Source organism: Macrotis lagotis, chromosome 1 (assembly GCF_037893015.1).
Source record: "Macrotis lagotis isolate mMagLag1 chromosome 1, bilby.v1.9.chrom.fasta, whole genome shotgun sequence".
Taxonomy (NCBI): domain Eukaryota; kingdom Metazoa; phylum Chordata; class Mammalia; order Peramelemorphia; family Peramelidae; genus Macrotis; species Macrotis lagotis.
Genome location: NC_133658.1, coordinates 278,277,622 through 278,295,308, shown reverse-complemented (window position 1 = coordinate 278,295,308; position 17,687 = coordinate 278,277,622). Strand labels below are relative to the sequence as shown.

The 17,687-nt window shown below is 39.1% G+C and overlaps 1 protein-coding gene across 1 annotated transcript in view; it reads right to left on the bottom strand.

The window, feature by feature from the left end:
• ENTPD2 (ectonucleoside triphosphate diphosphohydrolase 2) overlaps positions 1-17,023 on the bottom strand; it is a 32,975-nt gene extending 15,952 nt beyond the window's left edge. Inside the window, exons 1-3 of the mRNA XM_074210618.1 lie at positions 16,838-17,023; positions 14,188-14,305; positions 624-774 (exon numbers count right to left, since the gene is read on the bottom strand). Of these exons, the coding sequence (XP_074066719.1) occupies positions 624-774; positions 14,188-14,305; positions 16,838-16,954 (386 nt within the window). The 5' untranslated portion in view covers positions 16,955-17,023. The remainder of the gene's footprint in view (positions 1-623; positions 775-14,187; positions 14,306-16,837) is intronic.
• Positions 17,024-17,687: the final 664 nt, after the last annotated feature.

Sequence of the window (17,687 nt, the reverse complement as noted above, 5' to 3'; positions counted from 1 at the left end):
TCCACTATGCCACCTAGCCACCCCTTCAATATGCATTTTTATAAAATTTTCTCCTTCCTTAAAATAGCAAGCAATCTGAGATAGATTACACATACACAATCATGTTAAACATTTTTTTCCATATTAGTCATGCTGTGAAAGAAGAATCAAAACAAACGTGAAAAAACATGAGAAAGAAAAAACAAAAAAAAAGTAAAAAATAGTATATTTTGATCTACATTCAGACTCCATAGTTCTTTCTCTGGATAGAGATGGAATTTTCCATCAGAAGTCCTTTAGAACTCTCTTTGATCACTGTATTACTGAGAAGAGTCCATCATGATTGACACAATCTTGCTATCACTGTGTATGATGTTCTCCTGATTCTGCTCACTTCACTCACATCAGTTTGTGCAAATCTTTACAGGATTTTCTGAAATTGTCCACTCATCTTCTCTTATAGAACAATAGTATTCCAGGAGAGTGTTCTACAAAAAATAAAGGTATTCCTCAGGTAGAACAAGAATTTTACCATCTCTTACCTAGAATGGATCAATAAAAAAAACTAGGCTTGCCTACATGAACAGGTTGACTGAGGAAGGGAGATAGGCAGAACAGCAAAAAAAGGAGGGACACAAACTTACTTCAGAAGTCTCATGCCTGCAGTGGCACCCAGATAAAGGGGAGTGACTGAGTGTCTCTCCTTGGGAACATCTTTCATGGCTTGATTGAGACAATGTTCCAGGCTTTTACCTGCCTCATGGGGAGCTTCTGCATAACTAGAGATACCACCACCTAGAAGCAAGACAGGAGAAAGGAATATGACCAATGTTGCCCAATGTCCTTAAGAGAATGAACTGAAATCCATCTCTCCTATCCTTTCTCAATAAACCTATGAAACCCAGGATTCCAGTCTCCACATTATTTGCATAGGGCAGAATGACAGGCCAAACTAGACCTGGGTTCCAGCCTTGGTTTCATCATAAATTTTATATGTGACCTTTGGCAGGTCAATTTCTATCTCTGAGCTCAAGTTTTATTATCTATAAAAGAAAGGCAGGGGCAGCTAGGTGGTGCAGTAGATAGGGCACTGGCCCTGGAGTCAGGAGGACCTGAGTTCAAATCCATCCTCAGACACTTAATAATCATCTATCTGTGTGACCTTGGGCAAGTCACTTAACCCCATTGCCTAATAAAAAGCAAAAAACAAAAACCAAAAAAAAATAAAGGAAGGGGATTGGGATAGGTGATTCCAAAGGTACTTTTTACTTAGAACAATTTAAGGTTAGAAACATAATCTGAATATTAGAAATTCCACCATAAGAAAATAAGAAAAGGGGGCGGAGCCAAGATGGCGACAAGAGAGGATCATCTCTTAGGTGGTCTCTCATAAAACTCATAAACTAAGGACTCTAAACTTTCGAGAGACAGAATCCACAGAGGGACCCAGTGAGGCAGTTCTCCTACTCAAGGTAACCTGGAAAACAGCAGAAAGGCTCTGCTCCCCAGGGTTGGAGGGGTGGCCTGACAGAGCAAAAGAACTTCAGCCTCCCGGAGGCAGCCCCAGGGCACTGGGAGCCATGGCTCACAGCAGTGGGGGAGTTTCCTGAGCTACACCCCGGGGAGCAGCGGGTACAACCTGGGAACAGTGGGGGGGGGGGGGGAAAGAACCTCTGCCAGAGGGAGCACATGAAGCCCAGTCCTCAAAACACTCAGTCTGAAGATGAGGAAGCAAAACCTCCTGCATCTAAAGACTCCAAGAAAAACAGAAATTGGGCTCAGGCTATGACAGAGCTCAAAAAAGACTTTGAAAATCAAATGAGGGAGATAGAAGAAAAACTGGGAAAAGAAATAAGAGAGATGCAGGAAAAACATGAAAATGAAGTCAGCAGTTTAGTCAAGGAAATGCAAAAAAATGCTGAAGAAAATAGCATGCCAAAACCCAGCTTAGGTCAAATGGATAAAACAATTCAAAAAGTTACTGAGGAGAAGAATGCTTTAAAAGCAGAATTGGCCAGATGGAAAAAAGAGACAAGAAAGCTCTCTGAGGAAAACAAATCCTTCAGACAAAGAATAGAACTCAGGGAGATTGATGAAATTACGAGAAACCAGGACTCAATACTTCAAAACCAAAAGAATGAAAAATTAGAAGAAAATGTGAAACATCTTATTGAAAAAACAACTGATATGGAAAACAGATCTAGAAAAGATAATCTAAAAATTATTGGAATACCTGAAAGTCATGATCAGGAAAAGAACCTTGACATTTTCAAAGAATTACTACAGGAAAATTGCCCTGATATCCTAGAAGCAGAGGGCAAAATAGAAATGGAGAGAATCCACAGACTTCCCCGAGAAAGAGATCCCCAAAAACCAACCCCCAGGAATATTATAGCCAAGTTCCAGAAGTCCCAAGTAAAAGAGAAAATATTACAAGCAGCCAGAAGGACACAATTCAAATACCATGTAGCTGCAGTCAGGATCACACACGACTTAGCAGCAACTACATTAAAAGCTTGTAGGGCTTGGAATATAATATACCAGAAGGCAAAAGAGCTTAGAATGCAACCAAGAATCAGCTACCCAGCAAAACTGAATGTCCTCTTCCAGGGAAAAAGATACACTTTCAATGAACCAGGAGAATTTCAAATGTTCCTGTTGGAATGGCCAGAGCTGAACAGAAGGTTTGATCTTCAAATACAGGACTCAGGTGAAGCATAGAGAGTGGAGGAGAAGGGGAAAATATGAGGGACTTAATGAGGATGAACTGCATGTATTCCTGTATAGAAAAATGACACTGATAATACTCATATGAACCTTCTCAATTAACAGAGCAGACAGAAGGAGCTTTTATAGATGAAGCACAGGAGAAAACTGAATTTGAAGATATATTGTGGTATAAAAATGGAGTCAATAGATAAAAGGGAAATGTAATGGGAGAAAGAAAAAGGAGAGGAGGAATAGGCTAAAATATTTCATATAATAAGATTTTTCTTTATTACAATGAGCTATTGCAATGATATGGAAGGGGGAGAAGGCAAGGGGGAATGAAGGAATCTTTGCTCTCATCAGAGGTGGCTAGGAGAGGAAACAGCATATATACTTAATGGGGTATAGACATCTGGAGTAAGAAGGGGAGGACGGGGGAAGGGGTGGGGATGTGAATGAAGGAGGAGAGGATGGACCATGGAGAGTGGTCAGATATAACACATTTTCCTTTTTACTTGTTGCAAGGGGCTGGGATTGGATTGCTTGTCTGGGACCATAGGGCCAGGTGGATACTGGGCCTAAGGGGTGGTAGCAGGGCTCAGGGCCTCTTGGCCCCAGGGCCAGGGATCTGTCTGCTGTGCCACTCAGCTACCCTACAGCAGAGTCAGAGTGAAAGGAGAGAGAAAATATTCTCCACATGGTAGTGGAGATATATGAAAGGAGGGAGTTGCGATCAGCAATGGCAACGGTGGAAAAATACAGAAGTAACTTTTGCGATGGATTTATCATAAAGAATGTGATCCACCTGCAACAGAGTTGTTGGTGTTAGAACAAAGACTCAAGCACATTTTTTATTATTATTATTTTGGGGGGGGTGCAGGACAAATGGGGCTGGGTAGCCTGCCTAGGGCTGCATAGCAGGGTGACCATTTGGTGTCTGAGGCTGGATTTGGACCTGGGTGCTCTGGGCTCAAGGGCCATTGCTCTGTCTGCCACCCAACCGCCCCTACTATTATTACTATTTTATTTTATTTTGGGTCTTTTTTTCTTTCTTTTTTTGGTTCTTGTAGGGCAGTGGGGTTGGGGTGGCTTGCATGTGACACAGCTGGGTGATTGTTGGGTGTACAGGGCCAGATATGGGCTCGGGTGCTCCTGGCTACAGGGCTGGTGCTCCATCCACTGTGCCACCTGGCCATACCTACAATTATTACTATTATTTTTTAAAATAATTTTAATTTTAATTTTTGTTTACTCTTAAGAATATTTTATTAATGTATAAAAAACATTTGTACAAAATGAGAATAAATAAATATTAAATTTAAAAAAAAGAAAAAAATGAGAAGAAAAACTAAATTCTTAACCAAACAAAGGATAGAGTAAATAGGATAAAATAAATAATTTTAGCTAAATGAAAGTTAAAAATTTTTGCACCAAGTAAATAAATATAGGGGGCAGCTAGGTGGCTCAGTGGATAGAGCATTGGCCCTGGAGTCAGGAGTACCTGAGTTCAAATCCAGTCTCAGACAATAATTACCTAGTTGTGTGGCCTTGGGTAAGTCACTTAACCCCATTTGCCTTACAAAAAGACTAATAAATAAATAAAAGAAAATGAATATAATTATGACAAGAAAGAAGACTGCTCTCTGTTAGAAAAATAACTTTTACATCAAATATCACTGATGGGGCGGCTAGGTGGCGCAGTGGATAGAGCACCAGCCTTGGAGTCAGGAGTACCTGAGTTCAAATCCAGCCTCAGACACTTAATAATTACCTAGCCGTGTGGCCTTGGGCAAGCCACTTAACCCCATTGCCTTGCAAAAAATAAAAATAAATAAATAAATGAAATATCACTGATAAAGGACACATCTAAGAACTTAAATAAACTCCCTCTATTAACGTAAGTTGGCACCTTCTCTGCACTTTATAGTGTTAGAAAATGTCCAGAGCATTGAGAGCCAGGACATGCCAGAAGTAGGACTTGAACCCGACCTTTCTTTTTTAATCAGTATTTTATTTTATTTTTCCAATTGCATGTTATGAAAGTTTTTCAACATTCATCCACATGCATATTTAGAAGTTATGCAATTTTCTTCCACGCTCCCTTCCTACCTCTCCCTCTCCTCAGCAGTCTAGTAAACATTGTACAGGTACATTTGTGTTTAACATGTTTACATATTAGTCATTTTCTGTATGAGGAATTAGGACTAAGGGAAATTAAGGGAAGGAACAATATAAGAGAAATTTTTAAAAAGTGAACATAGTGTTCATTCAGATTCTGTAGTTTGTTTTGTTTTGCTTTTTCTTTGTCTGGATGTGGATGGTGCTATCCAAAATAGGTCTCCCAGGTACCCAGGCCTTTCTAATTCTTTTCTTTTCTTTTCTTCTCTCCTCTTCTCTTGTCTTTTCTTGTCTGTCTTCCTTCCTTCCTTCCTTCTGTTCTTTCTTTTTCTTTTGAAGGTAATTGGTGTAAAATGACTTGGCCAGAGTCACAACCTTGTATGTGTCTGAGGCTAGATTTGAACTCAGGTCCTCCTGACTTCCAGTTTAGTATTCTATCCACTGTACGAAATAACATTTTTCTTTCTTTTTCTTTTAGGTTTTTGCAAGGCAAATGGGGTTAAGTGGCTTGCCCAAGGCCACACGGCTAGGTAATTTAATATTAAGTGTCTGAGTCTGGATTTGAACTCAGGTAGTCCTGACTCCAGGGCTGGTGCTCTATCCACTGCGCCACCTAGCTGCCCCCAAATTACATTTTTCAAAAGAATTTCAAACTATTGACAACCACATGAAAAACTATTTCAAATCACTAATAAACAAGGGAAATGAATATCAAACCCCACATTCAGTAAATTGACAAATATATCAAAATATGTGTATAGTCAAGGTTGGAGGATTTGTGGAAAGGCAGACACATCAATACACTGTTAGTAGAGTTATAAATTGGTTTAACCAGAGTAGAAAACAACTTGAACAACTTAGTTCATTAAAATGCACATACCCTTTGATCAGAAATCCCACAGTTAGGTTTATACTTCAGAGAGATCACTGATAAAAATAAAGGTCTAGAAATTTAATTTAACAACCTTCTCTCTTTCTCCCTGAGGAAAAAATGTAAGCATAGAAAATCTTTATGTTTAACCTGAATTATTAACACTTTAAGTCTAGACAATCAACAAAACCATAAAACAAGTCTTTATTTGCAGTTGCAGATATATGAGATATATTTATCTTTATCTTTAGCTCTCATTTAAATTTTAACAATGGGCTCCTATTAGAATTGGTTTCAACAAACTCCAGGAAAGGTCCCATATATACCAAAAGATAGCAATAAGTTATTTTAGTTTTTTTTTTGCAAGGCAAATGGGGTTTATACAGCTAGGTAATTATTAAGTGTCTGAGGCCAGATTTGAACTGAGGTACTCCTGACTCTAGGGCCGGTGCTCTATCCACTGAGCCACCTAGCCGCCCTGTGCCACCTAGCTGCCCCACAATAATTTTATCATATTTTTTTGAAGTAGCAAATAACTAGAAAAATTAGATATGCTCATCAATTAGAGAATGGATAAATGGAATATTACTGAGTTATATGAAATGAAATGGGAGAATAGAAAAACTTGGAAGAGTTATATGAACTGATGCAAGATTAAATAAGCAGAACCAAGAAAAAACAATATACATACTGACTACAACAATGTAAAAGGAGAGAGAAATCACAAGAAGATTAAAATTGAATACTATAAAATTTGATTAACCCTAAAGAAAGGTCAAGAGAATATACCTATCTCAATTTTTTTTGCTAAGTGTATCCAATTATTTTAAATGGAAATTCCCTAAATCTTGTTACTGGATTTCGTTGGTAATAAACAGAAATATTGATGATTTATGTATGTTTATTTTATATCCTGCAACTTTGCTAAAATTGTTAAATATTTCAACTAGTTTTTCAGTTGAATCTCCAGGATTCTCTAAGTATATTATCATATGTTAGCAAAGAGTGATTGTTTTATTTCCTCATGGCCTAGCCCTATTTTAATTCTTTCTATTTCTTTTTCTTCTCTTAAAGCCATACTAGAATTTAAATACAATACTGAATTATTGTAGTGATAATGGGCATTCTTGTTTCATTTCTGATCATTTTGGGAGGGTTGCTAGCTCATTCACATTGTAGAAGTTCGCTATTGATTTTAGATAGATACTACTTATCACTTTAGGACAGGCTTAGGAAAGTAATGCTTTCTAATGATATATTTTGTCAAAAGTTATTTTCTGTATCTATTAAGATAATCATATGATTTCTGTTGATTTTGTTAGTTTTCCTAATATTGAATCAAAATATATGACCCTTGTTGTAAGTTGCTGTATCTCCTTTCTAGTATTTAAAATTTTTACATCAGCATTCATAAGGAAAATTGAAATAACTTTTCTTTTCTATTTTTGCTCTTCCTGATTAAGGTATCAAAGCCATATTTGTATTTTAAAAGGAATTTGGTAGGACTCCTTTGCCTATCTTACCAAATAGTTCATATAATGTTAGAATTAATTGTATTTTAAATATTTGGTAGAATTCTTTTGTGAATTCATCTGACTCTGGGGATTTTTACTTAGGGAGATTATTGATGGTGTGTTCAATTTCTTTTTCTAAGAGGGGAGAAGTAGTCTATTTCTTCTGTTAATCTGGGCAATTTATATTTTTGTAAATATTCATTCATTTTGCTTGTTAGATTTATTAACATGTAATTGAGCAAAATATCTCCTAAAATTCCTCCTAATTTCTTCTTCATTGGTGGTAAATTCATACTTTACATTTTTATATTGTAATTTGACTTTTTTTTCTTCTGTCATCTCTGTCATCTCATTCAACTGAGATCAATGTATAACATGGAACTAATGTAAACACTAACAGAATGCCTTCTGTGAGGGATGGTGGGAGGGAAGCAAGAATGAGGGAATTGGTGGTTTATTTATTTTAATGTTGTTGGCTTTTTTCATAAAAATCAATTTCTAGTTTTATTTTTTTATCATTCAGTTTTATTACTCTTTCTCTATAATTTTGAGAGTTTTCACTTTGGTGCTTCATTGGAGATTTTTAATTTATTCTTTTTTCTAGTTTTCTAGTTGCATGCCCAATTGATTGATCTGCTCTTTTTTTCTTTTTTGTTATTGCTATAAACATTTAGAGAGACACAAATTCAAATTTCCCCCTAAGTACTGCTTTGGTGGCATCTTTTTTTTTTTAGATTTTTTTCACCAGGAAGTTCACTCTTTTTTTTTTAGATTTTTTTTCACCAGGAAGTTTGCTCTTTTTTTTTAGATTTTTTTTCACCAGGAAGTTCACTCTTTTTTTTTAGATTTTTTTTTACCTTTGGTTGTATCTCAAAAAAAATTGTTATGATGTCATATTGTAGTCATTCTCTTTAATGAAATTATTTATTGTTTCTATGATGTGTTCTGTGACCTACTTATACTTTAGGATTAGATTTTTAGCCTATCTTTTCATGGTCCTTTACTGAATGTAATTTTTAATTCAATACAGTATAAAAATGATGCATTTAATATTTCTGCCTTTCTGCATTTGATTGTAGATTTTTTTAATGTCCTGATATACAGTAAATTTCTATTTAGGTGCTATGTACTATTGAGAAAAATAGGGGCCAGCTAGGTGGCACAGTGGATAGAGCACTGGCCCTGGAGTCAGGAGTACCTGAGTTCAAATCTGGCCTCAGACATTTAATAATTACCTAGCTGTGTGGCCTTGGGCAAGCCATTTAACCCCATTGCCTTGCAAAAAAAAAAAACTAAAAAAAAAAAAGAAAAATATTCTTTTCTATCCTCATTCAATTTTCTCCAGAGGGCTATCATATCTAATTTTTTAAAAATTCTATTCACCTAAACATTTTTTGTGTGTATTTTTACTTAGGTTTATCAAGTTCTGAGATGGGAAAAGTGAGGTTCCCCCCACCACAAGTATAGTTTTACGGTTGATGTCCTTCTGTAATTCATTTAATTTTTCCTTTAAAGATTTGGATGCTACCATGGAAACAATGTAAAGACTAAGTGACTGCCTTTTGTGGGGGTGGGGGGAAGCAAGATTAGGGGAAAAACTGTAAAATTCAAAATAAATAAAATCTTTCTAAAAAATATGGATGCTAAACTATTTGATACACATATGTTTAATATTAATATCACTTTGAGGTTTGTGGTACCTTTTAACAAGATGTAGTTTCCTTGTCTTGTTTATCATTTCTTTTAATCAGATCTATTTTTGCTTTTGCTTTTTGTCTGAAATCAGGATTGCTATTTCTGCTTTTTTTTAAATTTCAGGGGGCAGCTAGGTGGCATAGTGAATAAAGCACTGGCCCTGGAGTCAGGAGTACCTGGGTTCACATCCAGTCTTAGACATTCAATAGTTACCTAGCTGTGTGGCCTTGGGCAAGCCACTGAACCCCGTTTGTCTTGCAAAAACCTAAAAAAAAAAAAGAGTTACAAGTGTCACTGGGTCTATACCCTGAAGAGATGATAAAAAAAAAAGGGTAAAAACATCACTTGTACAAAAATATTTATAGCAGCCCTGTTTGTGGTGGCAAAATTTGGAAATTAAGTGAATGTCCTTCAATTGGGGAATGGCTTAACAAACTGTGGTATATGTATGTCATGGAACACTATTGTTCTATTAGAAACCAGGAGGGATGGGAATTCAGGGAAGCATGGAAGGATTCGCATGAACTGATGCTGAGTGAGATGAGCAGAACCAGAAAAACACTGCACACTCTAACAGCAACATGGGGGTGAAGATTAACCCTGATGGACTTGCTCATCCTTTTAGTGCAATAACCAGGGACAATTTTGAGCTATCTACAATGGAGAATACCATCAGTATCCAGAGAAAAAATTATGGACTTTGAACAAAGACCAAAGACTATTACTGTCAAATTAGAAAAAAAAAAGCATTATATTATAATGTAATTTTACTATCTCATACTTTATATTTCTTCCTTAAGGATATGATTTCTCTGTCATCTCATGCAACTGAGATCAATGTATAACATGGAACCAATGTAAACACTAACAGAATGCCTTCTGTGGGGGATGGTGGGAGGGAAGCAAGAATGAGGGAAAAATTGTAAAACTCAAAATAAATAAAATCTTTCTTTAAAAAAAAAATTACGGGGCAGCTAGGTGGCGCAGTGGATAGAGCATGGCCCTGGAGTCAGGAGTACCTGAGTTCAAATCCGGCCTCAGACACTTAATAATTACCTAGCTGTGTGGCCTTGGGCAAGCCACTTAACCCCATTTGCCTTACAAAATCCTAAAAAAAAAAAAATTACAAGTGTCATCTTCCTGTGTGGGTATATAAACAGTTTAAACCTTAGTGAATCTCTTATGTTTTCTCTTTTCTGTCTCTATCTTTTTGATTCTCTTGAGTTTTGCATTTAAGAATCAAATTTTCTGTTCAACTCTGGTCTTTTTATCAGGAATTCTTGAAAATCCTCTAATTCACTGAATTCCATTTTTTCTCCTAGAAGGATTATATTCAATTTTGCTGGGTAATGATTCTTAGTTTTAATCTTAGCTCCTTTGCCTTCCATTACAAATTCTTCCACCACTCAATGTAGAAGCTGCTAAATCTGGTGTAAGTCTAACTATGGCTCCACAATATCTGAAATGTTTTTTTTCCCTTGATATTTGCAGTACTTTCTCCTTGGCATGGAAGCTCTGAAATTTGACTTTAACATTTCTGGAAGTTTTCATTTTAGGAGCTCTCTCAGGGGGTGATCATTGAATTCTTTTAATTTCTATTTCACCCTGTAGCTCTAGGTTATCAAAATAGTTTTCTTTGATAGTTTTTTGAAATATGTTGTCCAGTTTTTTTAAATTATCTCTCCTGAATTTATTTTCCAAATCAGTTTTTTTTTCCAAGAAGATATTTCATTCTTTTGAGTTTATTTTGTTGTTTTTGATGTTTCGTGGAGTCTTTAACTTTAATTTCCCAAATTCCAATTTTTACAGAATTATTTTCTTAAGTGAACTTTTGTATCTCCTTTTCCATTTGATCAATTTTACTTTTCAGGGAGTTGTTTTCTTTAGTGAATTTTTTGTACATCTTTGTTCATTTTATGTGCTTCTTTAAACAAGTTGTTGGCTCATTTCATAATTCTCTTCTATCATTCTTATTTCCTTCCCCAATTTTTCTTCTACTTCTCATTTTATTTTTAAAATCCTTTTTGAGCTCTTCCAGGAGTTCTTTTTCAACCTGAGACCAATTCACATTTTGCTTTGAGGCTTCCCATGTAGTCATTTTGAAATTGTTGTCCTCATTTGAGTTTGTTTTGATCTTCCCAAAGTACTTTCTAAGATAGGGTTTGTTTTTTGCTCATTTTTTTCAGTCCTCTTCATGACTTAACTTTTATGTTAATGGATTTTGCTCCTGTGGTGAGGGGAGCACTATCCCAAGCTTATTGTGCTAGGGGAGTAAGATCTCACCACTTGCCTGTTGTCTAGGGTCATGGAGACTTGCTTCTGGCTTACTTGGATACCACCTGCACTGGAGTGTACTCCCCTTTTACCTGAGTGATGTGGATCTTTACTGTCAACCTTCTAAGTTGTCTTGGACTGAAAAATTGATTCACCCTGTTCTTTTATTGGTACTACTATTCCAAAATTCATTTTGAGACATTATTTTGATTGTTTGGAGGTGAATTTGGGAGAATTCAAGGGAGTTTCTGCCTTATTCTGCCATGCTGGCTCTGCCTTACCATGACAACAGACTTATTCCATATATTGGTTATTAGTTTTGCTAGACCATCCCCCCCCTTTTGAAAATTTTTGTTATAAGGAAGGGGTAAGAGAAGAATAAATTAGAAAAAATTCAATACTTTTTTTAAAGTTAAGATTCAATTACTTTATGAAAATGGCTCCTAATCTCTGCTCTAGCCAGGAAAACAGACATAAAGATCACTGGTTGTATAGTGAAGGAGGAGAGGGAGGAAAATATACATGCTTTGCATGGACCTCTGGAGTCTTTCTAGGAACTGTTTCCTCCAATGACTCAAACCCTTGCCTCAGAATATGGTGGTCATGTACCAACCTAGCAAAGCTCCCTCCTAGATTCTCTTGTGGCATGATTATTAAACACTTATGAAGTCTTACCCAAGAAAGGGTAGAGCCTTCTTTGTGCCCAATGGGCAGGTATAGTTAAGGATTAGCACAGAAGGGCACAATCTGGGGGTAAGAAGGACCTCCCAAATGAGATTGGCTTAGCAAGAAAATGATCCCATGAGACAATAGGGGCCCACATATTTAATGCAAGCTCCATTCTTTCATCTATCTGCACCTATCCCTGAGAAGAGAATGTCCAGCAGAGCTAAAAAGAAAAGATATTTTTTCTTTTTTAAAAATCTTTGTTATAAGGGTTGGCTCTCTAAGTGGGGCAAAGGGAGAAGAAAGGAATATATTGGGAAACATAGGTAACAGAAAAACAAAGATAGTATTTTTAATAAAGAGAGAGAGAGAGAGAGAAGTAAAGGAGCCACTCCTGCCCTCAAGCACAAAGAAACTGAATACCACCTCCCAAGTGGGTATTAGCACAGGTGTCCATACAAAGAGAATTTCCTGGTGGGGGGGGCAGGATAGGCAAGGGAATGCTCAGATCTAACCACTCCTCCTCTTCAGAGGGGCCCTCTCCCCCTCTTTTCTCACCCCACCCTACACAGGAAGAAAGGTCCTAGGTAGGGGCTGGGTATGCCATCTGTGCACATAATGCCATAGCCTAATCAACTCTATTCACCTGGTTTAGATCAAAAGATCTTGTGCTATAAAGATAACTGAGACCATTAAATCAAAATCCCCCATCTTACAGATAAAGAGTTGAGGCACCCCTGCAAAGATTGAAGTGACTTGTCCAAGGTCACACATTTAGTCAGTGGTAGAGATAGAGAAAATTATTTAATGCTAAGGGGCACAGGAGCATGATGTCTAAAGGAAAACATGTCCTTAAGCCTGATGGCAGGCTCTGACTTTCACAACTTCTATTGTCCATCTAAGTTCACATGAGAATGAATGAGATGGGGAAAGATAAAATACCTATAGTGCTCAATAAATGTTTTTTCATCAATTCATTCATTACCCTCCCACACTAGGAAGTTAAAATATAATTTTCAGGACATTTCTCCCATATTCTCAATTCTCCTATTTTCCCAAGAATTACAACCATTTCAGGCTTGAAGTCAAAACCTAGGGGGCCCTAGGGCACCTAGATGGAGGACCTATAATACAATGGGAAAAGACATGAACAAGGAATCAGGAGACCTGGATTTTAGAATTATAGGATTCAGAAATGGAAGCCAACTTTCTGGGTCATCTAGTCCAACTCCCAATTTTAAGGATGAGGAAACTGAGATGTAGAGGAAGGAGGGACATTCTTGCCAAAGCCTCTATCTTGACAATACCACTAAATTGCTATGTAACTAGGTTTGATTCTCCTGGGCCCTAGGTTTATCTATCTGAATAATGAAAGGGGATCCAACCACATTGCTAAGGTTCTTTCCAATTTTAATACTCCATGACCTTACACTAGTGGTCCTCAATGTGTATTCCATGAATTTTGATAGGCACACTACAAAATTTTGGATACCTTGGTATTGCAGATAAAAGACAACTTGAAATAATTTTATTTAACATAATTGTTATTTACCCGGCACATGGAGTATTGTGAATGTATATGAAATAAACAGAATATGTCTAATATATATATGTATGTATATGCATCATATCAGAACCTAAATTCACCAAAAAGTCAAACAAGTACACCAGCTGCATTAATAAAGAGAAACTTAAATTCAACATTTGTAATTTAAACATTCAGTATGTTACCATGCCTCAAAAAGTGTTGAAAACTACTGCCTAAACAGATGGGTTTTAAACTCATGTCTATTCATAGTTTTCCCTCTCTAGGGATCTCTATTCTTCTGTGCCTCCATGGTAAAATGTCATAAATGACTCGAGAACATTTAGTCCAGAGTGATTAAAATGGTTTTTATTAAGATATCTTAACAAAATGGCACACCTCTCTCATGATGGGAGAAAGGAGCAGGGAAATCCCATCATAAAAGCTCTTTTATGAACTTTGAAAGACTTTATTCCTGCCCTTTCATAGGCTGGGGTCACAAATCTAATTGATACATTGGTTCCTATACATTTCCTCAGCCTGCTCATTATACTAATGAGCAACAATAGATAGATTTCCTTGAGCAAGTGCAAAGGAGAAGGTCAAAACTCTAGGTTACTCTTGACCAGTTAAGGACTACTTTTTTCTAATCTAATTTTTCATCCTTGGAATGGGATTAGGAGAACTCTCTCAGTTTTGTGACTGGCTGGGGCCATTCCCCTTTGAAATCCATTTCAAAGGGGCCCCCCTCCACACCCTGTGAAGACCAACATCACCCTTCATTCCTCACATAAAAGAAACACAAAATATGGACCCCCTGCCCAGTCCCATCTCACCTTGTACATCACACATGCTATGCTGGCTCACGATGCCTGTGTCATTTTCTTTGTCAGCTGGCCACTTGTAGATAAACATAGATGTGTGGGAAGAGCCAGCATCCAGGACAATGCCATACTAAAGAGAGAAGAGAATATGAGTGGAAAGTTAGATATAGGAATTGGGAATTCTTCCAGTTCACAAACTTCTCAAACTCTGGAAACTCCTAGACCCCAAAATGACCCTGAAAGGGAAAATATGTCCCACCACCACTTACATGAGCAATACATACAGAGCACACCCCAGAAGGGGACAGCGGGAAAACTGAGCAGTATCATGGCTAGGAGTAGGGCCAGCAGGACTGAGGTACAGGTTCAGGTGCAGGGTTTCAGGTTCTGGCATACTTTGGCAGGCAGCCTTGTTAGGTTAGAAGTAGCAATACTACTCTAGGACAGAGGAAGATGCTAATTTAGCATCAGCATGAGCCCAACTTCCAGAGGCAACTGAGATGGCCTGGGGCTGGGGGGATCCTTCAGACTGAAGGCTCTGGAACCAGGTGTTCTCCTTGACAACCAACTGGGAGCAATGAGCTGGAGGAAACAAGAGATGTGCTCCCATGCCATAGGTGTTGGGGGTGTGAGGAGGAGGGGCAGCCAGATGGCACAGTGGATAAAGCACTGACCCCTGGAGTCATAAGGACCTGAATTTAAATCTGTTCTCAGACATGTGACACTTATTAGCTGCATGACTCTGGATAAGTCATTTAACCCTGATTGCCTTAAGAAAAAAAACAAAAAAAATTTATAGGGGTTCAAAAGGGAACATATTATGGTAAAGATTATCAGCAAGATTGGTGAGGGGAAAGAGTAACATGCATGAGTCTTGTCACCTCTAAGCCACTTCCTTTTGCTCCAAAATTTCTTTACTATCAATACAGCTTGAAGAGGAGAAATTAGAGACTATTACAGGAAGTGGTGTGTAGTTCATTGCTGTTTCAGGGGAACTGGAAAGCACACAGAATACCATCACAGTCTGTGTCTTCAGCTACCTAGGAGCTAATGAGAGATGGAAGTGACCCTTTAATCCTGCCTTGGTTCTATAGACTCCTAAAAGAAAAAGGCAAAGGACTGGAATTATCCTTGGCTCCTACTTTTTCTAGCTAAGGAAAAGGGGATAAAAATGGGTAATATCCTTGAAACCAGGACAACAGTCATAGGAAAAACTAGGCTTCCTCAACTGTTTTGCTGGTAATTCATAAAGGATTAGTCAAATAAATTCAATTATTTAATACCAATTACTGTGAATATAGCCTTAGGTATCATCACTCATGAATGAGTTCTCCCACTTGTGACAAATAAGCTATTTATCCTCAGGATTCCCCCCACCCCCATCCAGAGGAAGGCAAAAATAGGTCCACCTGGAAGTCCAAAGAAGATAGATGAATGAATACAAATCTCACTGACCTGCTCTAGGAAGACCCTTTCCTTACTTCCCCTCTATAAGTCCAGGCCCCAGTCTTCCATAATTTCCTTCCCAGAAAAATAATTCAGGAAATTCAGTTCCTGGTTCAGCTAACTCCTTACTATTGAGGAGTTCATGAACCAATTTGTGACCCCGCCAAACATCACCTACAACATTCTGAAATCCTTCCCACTACATAGTCCTAACACCTGGGTCACTTGGAAAACAGTGGGGTGAGGGAGAATCCAGAAAAGGGAATTCAAAGATGAATCTGTTCCTCTTCAGAGCTTCTCAGCAACAAGTTTGGTGAAGAGCTCATTTCTACTTAGGGGTCTTTGAGTCTAAAAACGAAAAAGACTGAACCCAATGACATAAAGAAAAAAGATTCTTGAGCATGCCTGACTTGATCATGTTAGCATTAACTAAAACTGTGATCATTCTCAGAGCTGGTCATAGCACTGCCCAGATTGGTTAATAGGGAACCAAAAGTACCTGTTCATTCCACATGCAAACTCCAAGATACTTAGGGGGTCTGGTCACCTTTAACAAACTAGTTTTGAGATCAGAAACTGGGCTACCAAGTCCTAATAAGTCATGACCTGACCTTACATCCACCACTGTCAGAGAACAGGGTGATCTTGGTTGTGGCCATGAGAGGGGGCAAGGCTTCCCACTGGGTTTACAGACTTATGCAGGATTCCATCATCTTTGTTCATAAATGGGGGGAAGCACCCCAAGGAAACTCCCAGAAGAAAACTTGGCAGGCAGTTTGCTGTTTCAATCATCTCTGCTCCTCCCGGAAGCAAAGACAGAAACAGGGAGGAGGGGAGCCCCAGGCAGTTCTGCCCAGCCCTGTCTGTGTGTGGGAAGAACCTTGGTACCCAGCCTAAATGAGTCTTTTGAGGGTCTGGGGGATGGAGGGTGGAGAGAAACTGGCACAACCCCTACCAAAAGCCCTGCAATATAGAATAGACTTGCATCTTGGGCTGGGTCTCTCAGAGATCTTAGTGCTGTTCCCGACCTCGGTGGGCTTCCTGGAGGACCCCATTCCTTCGCTCTGCCCCTGTCTCTCAAAACTCTGCTCCTCTGGCTCACGCTACTGGTTATCCCATCGTCCAGAGCCCAGAATGAACGTGGATCGCTGCGCCCCAGAGGCAGCCGCAGGACAGCGGCCCCCGGAGGCTAGAGGCCAGGACCGGGGACAGGTACCTTGAAGGCTGGCGGCTCCCGGACGTCCCTGGTGGAGATGCAGAGCAGCAGGAGGCCCGCGAGGCCAGCCACACAGAGCAGCAGAGGCAGCAGGACCGCTAGGACCTTCCCAGCCATGATCCCGCCCGCCTCCCCTCCCGCGGGTCGTGAGGGAGTGTTTGGCTAGGGGTGTGAGTTGCGCCTGGGTTGGGGAGCAGGCTTTCGCAAAGGCAGTCTAGGCATGGGAGAAGGCGGAGCCCTGGCTCGGGGGTGGGGCTGACTCAATCCATTGGACGAGATCTTTGGCTCCTGGCCTCGCCCTCTCCCGGCCCCTCCACTCGTCCCTACCCCCAACCTCTGGGGCGCGCAGGTGAAAAAGAACCGGCGGGACTGAGTCACTCTGGAGCGTCCGGGCGGGGCCTTGACCTTGCCATCCCCAGGCCAGACCCCTCAGACCTTTCTCCCCTCTGCCTCCTTTCCGCCTCATTCCACTGCTTCTCATTCCTATAGTTTCTGCTACCTGATCCTAACGTACTAACCTTTCTTTTCCCTGTTATCCTTCCCCTTTTTCCTTCCTTCCCTTTACACTCTTTATCTATTTCCCATCCCAGGTTTGTCCATCTATTCTTTTTTTTAAGGTTTTTCAAGGCAATGGGGTTAAGTGGTTTGCCCGAGGCCACACAACTAGGTAATTATTAAGTGTCTGAGGTCGGATTTGAACTCAGGTCCCCCTGACTCCAGGGCGGTACTGTATCCACTGTGCCACCTTAGCCGCCCCTTGTCCATCTATTCTTAACCTCCTACTCATATTTCTCCTTTTGGGGGTAGAGGACGGGAGGGAAAGTCATTTCAGCTCTTGATTTTCCTCATA